The sequence below is a fragment of the Oncorhynchus tshawytscha genome, linkage group LG02, assembly GCF_018296145.1.
Source record: "Oncorhynchus tshawytscha isolate Ot180627B linkage group LG02, Otsh_v2.0, whole genome shotgun sequence".
Taxonomy (NCBI): Eukaryota; Metazoa; Chordata; class Actinopteri; order Salmoniformes; family Salmonidae; genus Oncorhynchus; species Oncorhynchus tshawytscha.
The window spans coordinates 17,489,133-17,506,482 of NC_056430.1; the positions used below are offsets into that span (position 1 = coordinate 17,489,133).

The following is a 17,350-nucleotide window of genomic DNA, read 5'->3' on the forward strand; positions in this document are numbered from 1 at the left end:
ATATATGTGTAATTGGTGGGATTATAGATTTGGTGTAAGATAATTGTTGTATGAGTACAAGAACGGATACATTTGCGGATTGGGAATTACATTACATCAACAAGAGAGGAGACAAGGAGACCCCCGTTTTGAAGTTCAAATACAATGGAAATCAATTGTGGTTATTTACCACACATATGTGAAACCATTTACAGTAGTGTGGTTAGTGAATAAATATAGTGATACTAAAGAAGAGGGGTTAGAGAAAAACTAACTCCGTAAGGTATATCCTCCTATGTTAGGTTCTACTACCCATATACGGCGATAGAACTCAGGGTTTCTACAGTACCATACAGATAAGTCACTCAGTCTACATTACATAGAACCTGATAAAAACAAAATCACGGGACACCATGACAGATTCAACCAAAGGCAGTGCAGAGACAGTGGGTCCCACACCAATGACTCTAAGGCTAGGCCTGCCCTCTCTGACACTGCCCTGACTGATGCTGACTTGGAGCTTTTCGTTGACGGTTCTTCATATTTAGATCAAACTACAGGGAAGAAATATGCAGGGTTTGGTATTGTGACAATTGATAGAACCGCTCACATCCAACAGCCCTTCCCAGAGACTTTCTCAGCTCAACAGGCTGAACTTTTGGCACTAACCACTGCCTGTAAAATGGGAGAAGGGAAAATGGTTACAATTTTCTCTGATTCTGCAATTAGGGTTTGTCTCTCCTGGTGTGGTTTCTGAAGGAGTAGGGGTTTTAACAATGCTTGTGGAAGTCCTATTCATAAAATAACTATGGTTTTAGATCTCTTGGAGGCTATGATGCTGCCCTCTGCTTTGGCTATTGCTGCTCATACTGGGGGGGAAAGATTTTGTGAGTATGGGCAACGCCATGGCAGATGAGGCTGCTAAATTGGATGCCTCCAAGTGTCACAGCCACTCCCTGTTCTTCTCTGCTACTGTTGGGAAAGACACTGATGATTTGCGCCATACCATGGGCCAAGTGGCCAAAGTGGCCCATGGTATGGCCCATTTGTCAAGGGGGGCTAGACAATCTGGACCCTTTCTTTCTAAAAATTATTTAAATTGTTGCAACCCCTATTACTAGCCTGTTCAACCTCTCGTGTCGTCTGAGATTCCCAAAGATTGGAAAGCAGCTGCGGTCATCCCCCTCTTCAAAGGGGGGGGGGGCACTCTTGACCCAAACTGCTACAGACCTATCTATCCTACCCTGCCTTTCTAAGGTCTTCGAAAGCCAAGTCAACAAACAGATTACCGACCATTTTGAATCCCACCATACCTTCTCCGCTATGCATTCAGAGCTGGTCACGGGTGCACCTCAGCCACGCTCAAGGTCCTAAACGATATCTTAACCGCCATCGATAAGAAACTATACTGTGGAGCAGTATTTATTGATCTGGCCAAGGCTTTCGACTCTGTCAATCACCACATCCTCATCGGCAGAATCCATAGCCTTGGTTTCTCAAATGATTGCCTCGCCTGGTTCACCAACTACTTCTCTGATAGAGTTCAGTGTGTCAAATCGAAGGGCCTGTTGTCCGGGCCTCTGGCAGTTTCTATGGGGGTGCCTCAGGGTTCAATTCTTGGACCGACTCTCTTCTCTGTATACATCAATGATGTCGCTCTTGCTGCTGCTGATCCACCTCTACGCAGACGACACCATTCTGTATACTTCTGGCCCTTCTTTGGACACTGTTAACTTTTTATGGCTGCAGGGGCAGTATTGAGTAGCTTCGATGAAAAGGTGCCCATTGTAAACGACCAGCTCCTCAGTCTCAGTTGCTAATATATGCATATTATTATTAGTATTGGATAGAAAACACTGAAGTTTCTAAAACTGTTTGAATTATGTCTGTGAGTATAAAAGAACTTAGGCAAAAACCTGAGAAATTCCACTTCCTGATTTTTTTTCTGGGGGTGGCAGATCTTCAACCAAGCTTTCATTGAAATTACAGCGAGATCTGAATGAGTTCTCACTTACACTAGATGTCAACAGTCAATAGAACTTTGTCTGATGACTAATGTGAAGGGGCGGGGGGGAGGTCGAATGACACAGGAAATAGTCACCACTGCCACGAGTTGACCATGCATTCACGATGCGCGTTCACAGGGGAAGCACCTGCGTTCCACCGCTCATTTGAAGTCATTCTAATTCTCCGGTTGGAACGTTATTCAAGATATGTAAATAACATTCTAAAGATTGATTCAGTACATTGTTTGACATGTTTCTACTGACTGTTATGGAACTTTTGGACATTTCATCACGTTATAGTGGACTTTGTGACTTTGGAATTGTTTACCAAATGCGCTAACCAAAGCAGCTAATTGGACATAAATAACGGACATTTTTGAACAAATCAAGCATTTATTGTGGACCTGGGATTCCTAGGACTGTATTCTGATGAAGTTCATCAAAGATAAGGAAACATTTCTTGTATTTTCTGGTTTCTGTTGACTCCAACATGGCGGCTAATTTGGCTTCTGTTCTGAGCGCCGTCTCAGATTATTGCATGTGTTGCTTTTTCCGTAAAAAAAAATTGAAATCTGATACAGCGGTTACATTAAGGAAAGGTATATCTATAATTCCATGTGTATAACTTGTATTATCATCTACATTTATGATGAGTATTTCTGTTGAAATGATGCGGCTATGCAAAATCACTTGATGTTTTTGGAACTAGTGAATCTAAATAGCCAATGTAAACTGATTTTTTTACATAAATATGAACTTTATCAAACAAAACATGCATGTATTGTGTAACATGAAGTCCTATGAGTGTCATCTGATGAAGATAAAATTAATCACTAACCTTGAATTATCTTTATTTCTGCTTTTTGTGAATGCTATATTTCGCTGGAAAATGGGTGTGCTTATTGTGGTTTGGTGGAGACCTAACATAATCGTTTGTAGTGCTTTCGCTGAAAAGCCTATTTGAAATCGGACACCTTGGTGGGATTAACAACAAGATCACCTTTAAAATGATGAGACGCATGTATGTTTTAGGAATTGTAATTATGAGATTTGTGGTTTGAATTTGGCGCCCTCTATTTTCACTGGTAGTTGTCATATCGATCCCGGATTTGGGATTGTAGCCATAACAAGTTAACAACCCTCCAGACGAGCTTCAATGCCATACAACTCTCCTTCCGTGGCCTCCAATTGCTCTTAAATACAAGTAAAACTAAATACATGCTCTTCAACCGATCGTTACCTGCACCTGCCCGCCTGTCCAACATCACTACTCTGGACGGCTCTGACTTAGAATACGTGGACAACTACAAATACTTAGGTGTCTGGTTAGACTGTAAACTCTCCTTCCAGACTCACATCAAACATCTCCAATCCAAAGTTAAATATAGAATTGGCTTCCTATTTCGCAAAAAAGCATCCTTCACTCATGCTGTCAAACATACCCTTGTAAAACTGACCATCCTACCAATCCTCGACTTCGGCGATGTCATTTACAAAATAGCCTCCAATACCCTACTCAACAAATTGGATGCAGTCTATCACAGTGCCATCCGTTTTGTCACCAAAGCCCCATATACTACCCACCATTGCGACCTGTACGCTCTCGTTGGCTGGCCCTCGCTTCATACTCGTCGCCAAATCCACTGGCTCCAGGTCATCTACAAGACCCTGCAAGGTAAAGTCTCCCTTATCTCAGCTCGCTGGTCACCATAGCATCACCCACCTGTAGCATGCACTCCAGCAGTTATATCTCTCTGGTCACCCCCAAAACCAATTCTTCCTTTGGCCGACACTCCTTCCAGTTCTCTGCTGCCAATGACTGGAACGAAATACAAAAATCTCTGAAGCTGGAAACACTTATCTCCCTCACTAGCTTTAAGCACCAGCTGTCAGAGCAGCTCACAGATAACTGCCAATGTACATAGCCATCTATAATTTAACCCAAACAACTACCTCTCCCCCTACTGTATTCATTTATTTAGCTCCTTTGCACCCCATTATTTCTCTCTACCTTGCACATTCTTCCACTGCAAATCTACCATTCCAGTGTTTTACTTGCTATATTGTATTTACTTCGCCACCATGGATTTTTTTTGCCTTTACCTCCCTTATCTCACCTCATTTGCTCACATCGTCTATATAGACTTTTTTTTTACTGTATTATTGACTGTATGTTTGTTTTACTCCATGTGTAACTCTGTGTTGTTGTATGTGTCGAACTGCTTTGCTTCATCTTGGCCAGGTTGCAATTGTAGATGAGAACTTGTTCTTAACTTGCCTACCTGGTTAAATAAAAGGTGAAATAAAATACAAATAAATACAAATATGATAGAGGCAATTTCTTTGGATTTGTCCAGATTTGACTCAGCATGTGAAACAGTTTCTGTTTCGATGTGCTACGTGCATGCAATTTAACATTGCCAAAGGAGCACCTCTGAAACCAGGTCATTTCCATACATCAAGAGGACCATTTGTCCATCGTGACATGGATTTTATAGATCTTGCAGAAAGAAAAGAAAAGGTACCGTTTAGTCCTTATTGACAGGTTCACCAGGTGGGTGGAGGCATTTCCCACCACACACTGTGATGCTAAGACAGTAGCAAAGCTACTAGTGAGGGAGAGCATTCCTAGATTTGGTGTTCCTGAGGTTTTATCTGCAGACAATGGTACCCACTTTACTGGTGATGTAGTGAAGCAGGTAGCCATAATGATGGGAGTGGACCAGAAGTTTGTGAACATCTACCACCCTCAGAGTAATGGGGTTACAGAGAGCTAACCAATCCATTAAACAAGGGTTCGCTAAGGCATTTCACTCCACCAAGAAATCTTGGGTGAATTGTTTACCAACGGTGTTAATGAAAATGTGCAGTAGTGTTAATAAAGGCACGGGGTGTACACCACATGAAATGTTGACAGGAAGACCCATGAATGTTCCCGCACGCAGACCCATGACTAACAGACCTCACTCTAGCTAAAGTAGAACACTTGGAGTACATGAAAGAGCTAACTACTATTGTCATATCTCTCCACTCTCACACTAGGAAAGCTCAGAAGGAGGTACCAGCCTGTGGAGATTGGAGACTGGGTCAAAATCCGTGTCCACAAGAGAAAATGGAACCAGCCAAGATGGTTGGGGCCATTCAAGGTAATCATGGCAACACCAACGGCGGTCAGAGTTCAGGAAAGGTCCGTCTGGCACCACCTGGCCCACTGCCAGAAGGTGTTCAGCCCACAGGAGATGATGGAGCCAGACACAGCCTGAAACAAGAGGCAGAAGCAGATGTGAGTCAAAACCAAAGACTTGAAAAAGATGAAGGGCAAGACTAAAGCCCTGAAGAACCAACTGTTTTACATGATCAGCAAGGTTATGTTGTAAATAAAACAAACTCTTAGGGGGTATAAGAGAGGAAAGACGACAGCATGTGGTCGTTGGTGGTTGACTGTGTTGGCTCCATCCACTGGTGAAGCCAGCCCTGTCAACACGTGGGTAAAGTTTTATTCAAGACTTAGGTAGAAAAGTGTCCCCAAACGGGACTGCGGTATTAACTTTGTCTAAACCCAAATCCATGGGAGAGTTGTTTGGTTCAATGAGTAGACCAATGGCAGAGACAGATCAGGCCTGTGGAATGTTGTATTTTATGAGGGCAAAAGACAAGCAGAGCCAGCTAAATTGTACCCTAGGACTCTTTTATGGACATGAGATAATTGATCAGGGTTATAAGAATGTATCGAAAGGGACTGGGAGATACAAGATCTGGGCAGGGTGTTTGACAAATGGGAATCCAGAAGCTGTGGATGGAATAGGGACTGTAACGTGTGGGTTTTGACGATAATTGGAAGATAGTTAGGAAAAGGCTTATGTGTACTCACCCAATGGTGAGTACACATGGTTAGAGTGAAAACCTTGGGGACCACTGTGGCAGAACCAATTTTAGAGAATCTGAAGGAAGAACGTGTTCCGCCATCATGCATCTGTAACAATGGCTCTTTGGCTGTGGGTGATCTTATGCAGGCTACCTCCCTGAAGAAGAAGAAGAGCGCAGGACACATTTTAGCACACCCTATGGGTGGCATTTAGTGGATGTCTCATATTTAATTACTAGTGATCTATCTTGCTCTAAACTATGGTATGGGATCACCCTGGGGGTTTATGTGGATTTGCGGCAGTAGATGTTTTCCGGTAATTCCAAATAACTGGCGCGGGCGTTGCTTCAAATCAAATGTATTTATATAGCCCTTCGTACATCAGCTGATATCTCAAAGTGCTGTACAGAAACCCAGCCTAAAACCCCAAAACAGCAAGCAATGCAGGTGTTGAAGCACAGTGGCTAGGAAAAACTTCCTAGCAAAAACCTAGGAAGAAACCTAGAGAGGAACCAGGCTATGAGGGTTGGCCAGTCCTTTTCTGGCTGTCCCGGGTGGAGATTAGAACAGAACATGGCCAAGATGTTCAAATGTTCATAAATGACCAGCATGGTCAAATAATAATAATCACAGTAGTTGTCGAGGGTGCAACAAGTCAGCACCTCAGGAGTAAATGTCAGTTGGCTTTTCATATCCGATCATTAAGAGTATCTCTACCACTCCTGCTGTCTCTGGAGAGTTGAAAACAGCAGGTCTGGGACAGATAGCACATCCGGTGAACAGGTCAGGATTCCATAGCCGCAGGCAGAACAGTTGAAACTGGAGCAGCAGCATGGCCAGGTGGACTGGGGACAGCAAGGAGTCATCATGCCAGGTAGTCCTGAGGCATGGTCCTAGGGCTCAGGTCCTCCGAGAGAGAGAAAGAAAGAGAGAATTAGAGAGCATACTTAAATTCACACAGGACACCGGATAAGACAGGAGAAGTACTCCAGATATAACAAACTGACCCTAGCCCCACGACACAAACTACTGCAGCATAAATGCTGGAGGCTGAGACAGGAGGGGTCAGGAGACACTGTGGCCCCATCCAATGATACCCCCAGACAGGGCCAAACAGGAAGGATATAACCCCACCCACTTTGCCAAAGCACAGCCCCACACCAGTAAAGGGATATCTTCAACGACCAACTTACCATCCTGAGACAAGGCCGAGTATAGCCCACAAAGATCTCCGCCACGGCACAACACAAGGGGGGGCGCCAACCCAGACAGGAAGATCACGTGAGTGACTCAACCCACTCAAGTGACGTACCCCTCCTAGGGACGGCATGAAAGAGCACCAGTAAGCCAGTGACTCAGCCCCTGTAATAGAGTTAGAGGCAGAGAATCCCAGTGGAGAGAGGGGAACCGGTCAGGCTTCCTCTGTGAAACTCTGAAATCTTATCAAACCAGCAATGACTTGTTAAAAGAGCAGAATAGTATGGTAGTATGGTGGCATTGGAGACATGCAATATCCCCAAACTGACATGTTAACATTTTTAAACAGTTTGGCCTAGATTCAATCCGTAGCACCAAAGATCCAGACTATAGCGCAATTGAAATTTAAATGCAATGTTCCCGAGTTAACGGATAATTTTTTCACAGTAAATACTGCATATGACGGCCAAATCTAACTACCTTTAAATAATGAAAATAACACTAAGGTGAATCTTCCGCGGTAAGGCTCGGTTCTAGTCCTTAGAGTATGGTTGCCATGGGTGGATCAAGTTCTTTATTCAGGAGTTATTTATTTCATTTGAACATCTTGGCCATGTTCTGTTATAATCTCCACCCGGCACAGCCAGAAGAGGACTGGCCACCCCACATAGCCTGGTTCCTCTCTAGGTTTCTTCCTAGGTTTTGGCCTTTCTAGGGAGTTTTTCCTAGCCACCGTGCTTCTACACCTGCATTGCTTGCTGTTTGGGGTTTTAGGCTGGGTTTCTGTACAGCACTTTGAGATATCAGCTGATGTACGAAGGGCTATATAAATAAATTTGATTTGATTTGATTTATTTATATATAAAAACAATTCCCAATACAACTTTATAAAATACATTTTACTTCATAATACAAAAAAAAATATGTTGAATCATTTCTAAAGCTATCACATTAGGTCCTGACTACATGTCACTGCACTTCTCTGGTGTGGCTCAGTTAGTTGAGCATTGCGCTTGCAGCACCAGGGTAGTAGGTTAGATTCCTAATAAGTAACCACAAGATTTCAAGGGAAAATTCCTGCCAATGACACATGAGAACCAGGAAATTAACTACTTGATCATTCTGGGTTCAACACACAAGCCAAAGACTCCACAGTGCAATAGGCAGATGGCCCATTATGTTATATTTACAAACTTTATTGACTTGCACAAGGTGGGTCATACTGGGCTGTAGACTATCGCAGCGCTGCACTGTGAACTGTTTGAAGCTTCAGGGGCTTTTGCTCATTAGATTATTGCATACAGGTTCTGATTGCTCACTCTGTAATCCGGAGTGTGTCATATTTTTTCTTTGCCCAGAGCAGGCGGGTCACATGCATGTCACCGCGGTAACCAATGTTACTGCTCCAGCAGTACTCAGGAGACAGCACTCTACTGGGCTTATGTAGCCACAGGTACTTGTTGAGGTGACTCTCATCATGCCACAGAGCCTCCACCTGATTCTCCTTGTCCTCCATGATGGTCTGGTAACAGGTCTCTGTCATATTTTTCACATTCTGCCACGAGCCTCCAAACACGGCAGCATGATAGTAGAAGTCCCCAGTCTCCATGTAGGCCCTGGACCTGGGGTTGCGGTCGTAGGTGTACAGGCTCTGTGGTCGGTGGTAGTAGTAGGCGTGGAGCAGAGCAACAGAGTCTCCCAGAGCCTCTGAGCCGAACCGACCCACAAACACCTGGTCCACGTCAAAGCAGAAGATGTAGCGGCTGTATAGACGAATCTGTGACTCAATGGCGTCTGCAATGGCCCTCATACGCATCATGGAGATGTCCTGCCAGCGAGAGTGTCTCTGCACCCTCACAACTTTCAGGCTCCGCCCAGGACCAAGCTGGATGCTTGGTACCCTCTCGGGAACATCCGTGAACACATAGTATGTCACAGGTAAAGCCACCATAAAGTGACGCTCAGCAGACAAAAGGAATGCCTCCAGGTAGGCATCTAGATACCTTGGGATGGGAAGGAGTAAAACCTCAAGTTTAAGAATAGCATCTCCAAATATGCTGCTTACAGTAAGTGACAGAAGTGTTTCATAAGAATGAATAAGTTGCTAGAAAAAAAATTGGTCACCAAGATGAAAACCGACCTGCCCACAGCGAATACAGTGAGAGAGACAGAGGAGTGGTTCCTCCTGTGCTCCTGGTCGTAATGATCTGGGTCAAACATTCCATCCCAGATCACAGGGGCTCCCCAGTCAGTGCATGTCTGAACATCCCCTCTGGACCTGGTAGGAACAGAGAGCCCAGCTAGCACATAATGTTTCTTAGAGCTTGGTGAGAGCATGGTTGACCTATGGTTATTTTGCATACATTGGGAATGTTCTCAAATAGTTCAGAGAATGTTAAGAAACAAGGTTATTCTGTGAGAATTTCAATACTTCAGCGTAACGTTTCCTACAGTTTTACTTATTGTTCTATTTAAAGTCATGTTCTCATATTGTTCTGAGAACGTTCAGAAACAACGTTCTTCTGTGGGCATATTAGTATTCAGCATAATGTTTTCTGAAGGTTTCCTCAGGGTTCTATTTAAAGCCATGTTCTCAGAACATTGAGAACTTTCCATAAAAACAACAAAACATTAGTAACGTTCAAAGTGTGTTCTAAGAATGTTAAAAATATACATCCCGTTCTGTGTCAACAGAACTCTATGCTCGATCTTGTTAAATGTTTTAAGGTGTCTTGGCAACACCCACTAATTGGTCACACCTGATCTTAATGAGTGCTTGTTTCCGTTGAAATGGGGTGTTTGAATAGACTAAAATTAACAGCTTTGTATGAGTTTTAAAAAAACATGCCACATACCATCTCCTTCCAGGTGGCACAGTGGACTAATTCCATGGAACAGAAGATCATATGTTTGAATCTCACTGACACCATGCCACAAAAATCATGTTTGCCCAATTAATATCTCAGTAAAAACGTATATATGGCTCATCGCGCTCTAGCGATTCTATTTACTAGATGAGGATTCTAGAATATTGAAATGAAAATGTGTTAACCAATTGGATGGGAACCTAGCTACTGCTAGCTAATTTTTGGTTCCCTTTTTTAAACTCCAAGCACAGATAAGACACATGGGCTGGATTTAGACAAGCAGCCCGATTCTCACATTTTTTAAAACTATTTGGTCTTTTGACCAATCACATCAGATCTTTTTCAGAGCTGATCTGATTGGTGAAAATACCAATTAGTAACAAACAAAACATAGTTGGGCTTCTTGTGTAAATGCAGCCAGAGAAATGTATTTATTTAGACATTAACCATGCATGTATTTTTTTGTGACACAGCATCAGTGAGATTTGAACCTATAATCTTCCATTCTCTATCCATGGAATTAGTCCACTGCACCACCAAGATGAACATACCAATTCAAATAGTATGCATATAAAGCTGTTCATTTTAGTCTATTAAAACAGATACCATTTAAAAGAAACCAAGAACCCATTAACATCAGGTGGGGCCAATTAGTTGGAGCGGCCAACACACACACACTCTTAACGATAGCGCAGGGCTATTCAACTCTTACACTATGAGGACTGGCGCTTGCTGACACCTGGTGTCCCAGGTCTAAATCAGTCCCTGGTTGGAGGGGATTAATGAAAAAAGGAACTGGCTTTGAGGTCCAGAGTTGAGTTTGAGGAAGATAGAGGATAGAGTGTGTTTTGGTGATGCTGAGAACAGAATGTATAAGTTTCAAATAAAATTCTTAGAACATTCTCTGACAGTTAATGAGATGTTTTCTTAATGTTCTCTGAAAAATTTGGTAACATGACTTTAAATGGAAACCTATAGGAAAATGTATGCTGAAGTACTGTAATTCCTACAGAAGAATGTTGTTAATGATAATTTTCTGAAGAATTTGAGAAAATTCCCAATGTCAAACCAGTTGGAGATAAAGTGGCTGCAAAGAGGTAGGCAGCGACATTGAGGCAACCTCCATTTTGATTTTGTCAATTTTCTTAATGATTGGTTGATTCCCCCTGATGCCCCGGTTGGACAGGACTCCAACAAGGTCTCCAAGAGATCAGCCAATGAAGTTGGAAGTCCTGCCCAGTTGACTACATTAAAATGGTGAAAGCCCTCAATGTCAATGCCTAGTCTAATATGGCATTTTGGTCACTAGAGACCTATCAAGCTCTATGGAACCTCGTAGAAGGGAGTATTTGTGGTGAGGAACTGAGGTGAGCTTAGCCCCATACTTTTACCAATAAAAAAAGCCATTAAAATGATCTTTAGATTTCATTTTCAGACTCCAACACAATATAAATAAAAGTAATGAACACAATAAAAGGAATGGCATGCTCTGAACATGATTGATATAAAAACAAAATGTCCTACCAAAGGTCCAGGGAAGCATCTATACTATTCCCCAGCTTCAGCTTCTCTCCAGGGGCTAGATGACATCGGTTCATGGGGATTAAGCCCTCCAAGTACCTACAACATGCTGGGTCAAAACTTAAACAACTGTTTCTGTTTCTATGTTAAAAGGTATGGATAGTGTCAAGTGACTGAATTCATATACACTGCCCAAAAAAATAAAAGGGAACACTAAAATAACACATCCTAGATCTGAATGAATGAAATATTCTTATTAAATACTTTTTTCTTTACATAGTTGAATGTGCTGACAACAAAAAAAAAAAAAATCACACAAAAATTATCAATGGAAATCAAATTTATCAACGCATGGAGGTCTGGATTTGGAGCCAGACCTCCAAAATTAAAGTGGAAACCACACTACAGGCTGATCCAACTTTGATGTAATGTCCTTAAAACAAGTCAAAATGAGGCTCAGTAGTGTGTGTGGCCTCCACGTGCCTGTATGACCTCCCTACAACGCCTGGGCATGCTCCTGATGAGGTGGCGGATGGTCTCCTGAGGGATCTCCTCCCAGACCTGGACTAAACTCCTGGACAGTCTGTGGTGCAATGTGGCGTTGGTGGATGGAGCGAGACATGATGTCCCAGATGTGCTCAAATTGGATTCAGGTCTGGGGAACGGGCGGGCCCCGTCCATAGCATCAATGCCTTCCTCTTGCAGGAACTGCTGATACACTCCAGCCACATGAGGTCTAGCATTGTCTTGCATTAGGAGGAACCGAGGGCCAACCGCACCAGCATATGGTCTCACAAGGGGTCTGATAATCTCATCTCGGTACCTAATGGAAGTCAGGCTACCTCTGGTGAGCACATGGAGGGCTGTGCGGCCCGCCAAAGAAATGCCACCCCACACCATGACTGACCCACCTCCAACTGGTCATGCTGGAGGATGTTGCAGGCAGCAGAACGTTCTCCACGCGGCGTCTCCAGACTGTCACATGTGCTCAGTGTGAACCTGCTTTCATCTGTGAAGAGCACAGGGCGCCAGTGGCGAATTTGCAAATCTTGGTGTTCTCTGGCAAAAGCCAAATGTCCTGAACGGTGTTGGGCTGTAAGCACAACCCCCACCTGTGGACGTAGGGCCCTCATACCACCCTCATGGAGTATGTTTCTGACCGTTTGAGCAGACACATGCACATTTGTGCTGGAGGTCATTTTGCAGGGCTCTGGCAGTGCTCCTCCTGCTCCTCCTTGCACAAAGGCGGAGGTAGCGGTCCTGCTGCTGGGTTGTTGCCCTCCTACGGCCTCCTCCACGTCTCCTGATGTACTGGCCTGTCTCCTAGTAGCGCCTCCATGCTCTGGACACAACGCTGACAGACACAGCAAACCTTGCCACAGCTAGCATTGATGTGCCATCCTGGATGAGCTGCACTACCTGAGCCACTTGTGTGAGTTGTAGACTCCGTCTCATGCTACCACTAGAGTGAAAGCACCGCCAGCATTCAAAAGTGACAAAAACATCAGGCAGGAAGCATAGGAACTGAGAAGTGGTCTGTGGTCCCCACCTGCAGAACCACTCCTTTATTGGGGGTGTCTTGCTAAATGCCTATCATTTCCACCTGTTGTCTATTCCATTTGCACAACAGCATGTGAAATTTTTTGTCAATCAGTGTTGCTTCCTAAGTGGACAGTTTGATTTCACAGAAGTGTGATTGACTTGGAGTTACATTGTGTTGTTTAAGTGTTCCCTTTATTTGTTTGAGCAGTGTAGAACAGCCCTACGGTCCTTCTTCCTAAACATATGCTGCATAACAAGAAGCAAACAATTGGCGTAGGGGAACAGCAGAGGAAAGGGAAATACTTAGTCAGTTGCACAACTGAATGATTCAACTGAAATGTGTCTCACATTTAACCCACCCCTCTGAAACATTAAATCATGGTGCTTTCATTAAGAAAATACACACCTTATTGATGTAGGTGTGAAGTAGGCTATGAAGAGTAGCACAGAGGCACATCCTGCACATGTTAATACACGCTTTGCCTTGTACAATACTCTGACGGAAAATAGACAAAAACGTTGCGTCAAAAGGTGCGATAGGAGGTCAATGCAAACACTAAGGCCTATAGTTCCACTTTCACCTGATAACACATCATAAAAGACCAGGACATTTTTTCATTCTCTTTTCTGGCAATTAAATCATTGACTCCAACATTGAACATTTAATTTATTGTCATCAATGTTATTAGTTAATGGATTATGAGAGGGACTTTATTTAAATATATATATATATAATAAACATCATGAAACATGTTTGTTAACATTTAGGCCTAATATATGAGTTTGGATTAGCCAAGGTGTTTATGTTTTTTTTAATACCCCAAAATTAAGTAAAAATATAAATAACTGGTCATTTCATTTATGTTAAAAATTAGTCTATTAACATTGATGACATTGCATCAGCACAGAAGCCATACCTCATTGCGTGCCTGGAACTTTTGTTCCAAAGTCTGTTTCAGATGGTGAAACTGAGTGAAATGAATATGCTGAGGAAATTAAATGTACATTGTTAAGGTGAATACCAAACGGATGTTATTCTGACAATGATGTACAGCTCATCATACAGATAATTATTCCATGAATTTAGGGTAATAAAATGTGCTTAATTGAATAGCCTAAATGTATCATACATCTGTGATTCTAAAGTAGCCTAAATACAGTAGGGTAATATTAAATCAAATGCAATGGACTGCAAACTGTCTGTAAGGCACTAATATCACGAACATATAAATTAGACAGCGTTTACACAAATTAAAAACAGCAACAATGTCATCAGGTGTAGATGGAAATGTTGTCGCCTACCTGCTTTGCCGGTTGATGAGTCTTTAAAACACTTAGTCTCAAGAGAAGTAGTTTCCTGTATATTGCGAGGGGGTAATTATTTACACCCAAAACATGGACGGAGAGAATCAACCCAACACCAGCATCTGATCATGCGTCGGTTTGTCCTTTTACCTGTTAGCGTTTTTCGTCATTAATCTTGTTCTGGGGGCAGCTCTGCAGAGTGGTCACCATCCGACACAGCCACAAAGTTATAAAATCACATTTTAAACTTAACCACAATGCTAACCCTAATATGTAATTAAAAACCTAAAAGCAATTTTGTTTTCATGAACATTATAGCCATCTTTGACCTTGTAGCTGGCCAATCAAAAGTGGATAGCGCTCAGTTCTGCCTCCAGGACAAGACTCGTGACAATAAACGTTGATTTGCGAGATTACCTTTCGAGGTTATGATGCTATATATACAGAGCAGAAAATAAAAATAAACAACATGCAAAACCCAATTGTGAGATATAAAAATACCAAATCGCTGTGCTTAATATCGCCAGGTGTGTATCATAGACCAATTTCAAATTCTTATTGTCATCAAAAGGTCAAATAATGGTATTATACCAGTCCGTTTGGGTCATGAAAAGGCATTTGGGAATTGTTTCATTCAGGTGTATGAGGTGACCACACCTTACTGCAGTTAATACTTTCCACAGGTAACTGAAAAGTACGGTATCTCTAGCATCATATGCCTATTTGAAATAAGTGTGTTTGCCAAGGAACAACAGTTGATAACAAGAGCCTCTACTTGGAGGGTACTATGGTGTTGAATGCTGAGCTTTAGTTAATGAACAGCATTCTTACATAGGTATTCCTTTTGTCCAGATGGGATAGGGCAGTGTGCAGTGTGATGGCGATTTATACATTATTATCTAATGACCTTTTGGCCAATAAAAATGATCCAAAACTATTGGAAAATGTTCATACCTTTTGCTCATTCTTACACAGTCCATGCTCTCTTAGTCTTGACTGTGTGTAATTCAGCCAATGTAACCTTGTATATGGTACCACCATTTTTAAAATGATTTATTTAACCTTTATTTAACTCGGGAAGTCATTGCAGGACAAAGGAATTTATTGTTGTAATAATAGCCAGACCTATTTAATAATTTACGGGGGGCGTATGCCTTATGACTAACGTGACATGGTGTGATGAAAGAAACATACAGGAACTCAAATCCTTCTGTTCACCTGATTTAGAATTCCTCACAATCAAATGTAGACCGCATTATCTACCAAGAGAATTCTCTTCGATTATAATCACAGCCGTATATATCCCCCCCCAAGCAGACACATCGATGGCTCTGAACGAACTTTATTTAACTCTCTGCAAACTGGAAACGATTTATCCGGAGGCTGCATTCATTGTAGCTGGGGATTTTAACAAGGCTAATCTGAAAACAAGACTCCCTAAATTTTATCAGCATATCGATTGCGCAACCAGGGGTGGAAAGACCTTGGATCATTGTTACTCTAACTTCCGCGACGCATATAAGGCCCTGCCCCGCCCCCTTTCGGAAAAGCTGACCACGACTCCATTTTGTTGATCCCTGCCTACAGACAGAAACTAAAACAAGAAGCTCCCACGCTGAGGTCTGTCCAACGCTGGTCCGACCAAGCTGACTCCACACTCCAAGACTGCTTCCATCACGTGGACTGGGAGATGTTTCGTATTGCGTCAGACAACAACATTGACGAATACGCTGATACGGTGTGCGAGTTCATTAGAACGTGCGTTGAAGATGTCGTTCCCATAGCAACGATTAAAACATTCCCTAACCAGAAACCTTGGATTGATGGCAGCATTCGTGTGAAACTGAAGGGACGAACCACTGCTTTTAATCAGGGCAAGGTGTCTGGTAACATGGCTGAATACAAACAGTGCAGCTATTCCCTCCGCAAGGCTATCAAACAAGCTAAGCGCCAGTACAGAGACAAAGTAGAATCTCAATTCAACGGCTCAGACACAAGAGGCATGTGGCAGGGTCTACAGTCAATCACGGACTACAGGAAGAAACCCAGCCCAGTCACGGACCAGGATGTCTTGCTCCCAGGCAGACTAAATAACTTTTTGCCCGCTTTGAGGACAATACAGTGCCACTGACACGGCCTGCAACGAAAACATGCGGTCTCTCCTTCACTGCAGCCGAAGTGAGTAAGACATTTAAACGTGTTAACCCTCGCAAGGCTGCAGGCCCAGACGGCATCCCCAGCCGCGCCCTCAGAGCATGCGCAGACCAGCTGGCCGGTGTGTTTACGGACATATTCAATCAATCCCTATACCAGTCTGCTGTTCCCACATGCTTCAAGAGGGCCACCATTGTTCCTGTTCCCAAGAAAGCTAAGGTAACTGAGCTAAACGACTACCGCCCCGTAGCACTCACATCCGTCATCATGAAGTGCTTTGAGAGACTAGTCAAGGACCATATCACCTCCACCCTACCTGACACCCTAGACCCACTCCAATTTGCTTACCGCCCAAATAGGTCCACAGACGATGCAATCCCAACCACACTGCACACTGCCCTAACCCATCTGGACAAGAGGAATACCTATGTGAGAATGCTGTTCATCGACTACAGCTCGGCATTCAACACCATAGTACCCTCCAAGCTCGTCATCAAGCTCGAGACCCTGGGTCTCGACCCCGCCCTGTGCAACTGGGTACTGGACTTCCTGACGGGCCGCCCCCAGGTGGTGAGGGTAGGCAACAACATCTCCTCCCCGCTGATCCTCAACACTGGGGCCCCACAAGGGTGCGTTCTGAGCCCTCTCCTGTACTCCCTGTTCACCCACAACTGCGTGGCCATGCACGCCTTCAACTCAATCATCAAGTTTGCGGACGACACAACAGTGGTAGGCTTGATTACCAACAACAACGAGACGGCCTACAGGGAGGAGGTGAGGGCCCTCGGAGTGTGGTGTCAGGAAAATAACCTCACACTCAACGTCAACAAAACTAAGGAGATGATTGTGGACTTCAGGAAACAGCAGAGGGAACACCCCCCCCATCCACATCGATGGAACAGTAGTGGAGAGGG

General features: G+C 43.4%; 1 protein-coding gene across 3 annotated transcripts; it reads right to left on the reverse strand.

The window, feature by feature from the left end:
• Window positions 1-4,247: 4,247 nt before the first annotated feature.
• Window positions 4,248-14,654, reverse strand: LOC112220697 (alpha-1,3-galactosyltransferase 2). 3 transcript variants are annotated; one of them, XM_042331402.1, is made up of 8 exons: window positions 14,433-14,654; window positions 14,280-14,334; window positions 13,895-13,963; window positions 13,384-13,473; window positions 11,439-11,534; window positions 9,188-9,325; window positions 8,367-9,050; window positions 5,277-6,007 (listed from the first exon to the last, which is right to left on the reverse strand). In XM_042331402.1, the coding sequence occupies exons 3-8, from the start codon at window positions 13,897-13,899 to the stop codon at window positions 5,623-5,625; spliced, it is 1,398 nt and encodes a 465-aa protein (XP_042187336.1). In that variant the 5' UTR covers window positions 13,900-13,963; window positions 14,280-14,334; window positions 14,433-14,654; the 3' UTR covers window positions 5,277-5,622. The 3 variants fall into 3 exon arrangements, with proteins under 3 accessions (XP_024238309.1, XP_042187341.1, XP_042187336.1); XM_024382541.2 differs by lacking the exons at window positions 5,277-6,007; window positions 14,433-14,654 and adding an exon at window positions 4,248-5,244 and having other exon boundaries at window positions 14,280-14,424; XM_042331407.1 differs by lacking the exons at window positions 13,895-13,963; window positions 14,280-14,334; window positions 14,433-14,654 and having other exon boundaries at window positions 5,275-6,007; window positions 11,439-11,544.
• Window positions 14,655-17,350: the final 2,696 nt, after the last annotated feature.

Bases quoted from the DNA above. Each gene is read 5' to 3' on its own strand.
- LOC112220697 (XM_042331402.1), bottom strand. The intron at 9,051-9,187 runs GTCGGTTTTCAT...TCCCATCCCAAG, and splicing joins ACTGTATTCGCTGTGGGCAG to GTATCTAGATGCCTACCTGG. The intron at 6,008-8,366 runs GTGAGCAATCAG...CTTCTTCTTCAG, and splicing joins GACACACTCCGGATTACAGA to GGAGGTAGCCTGCATAAGAT.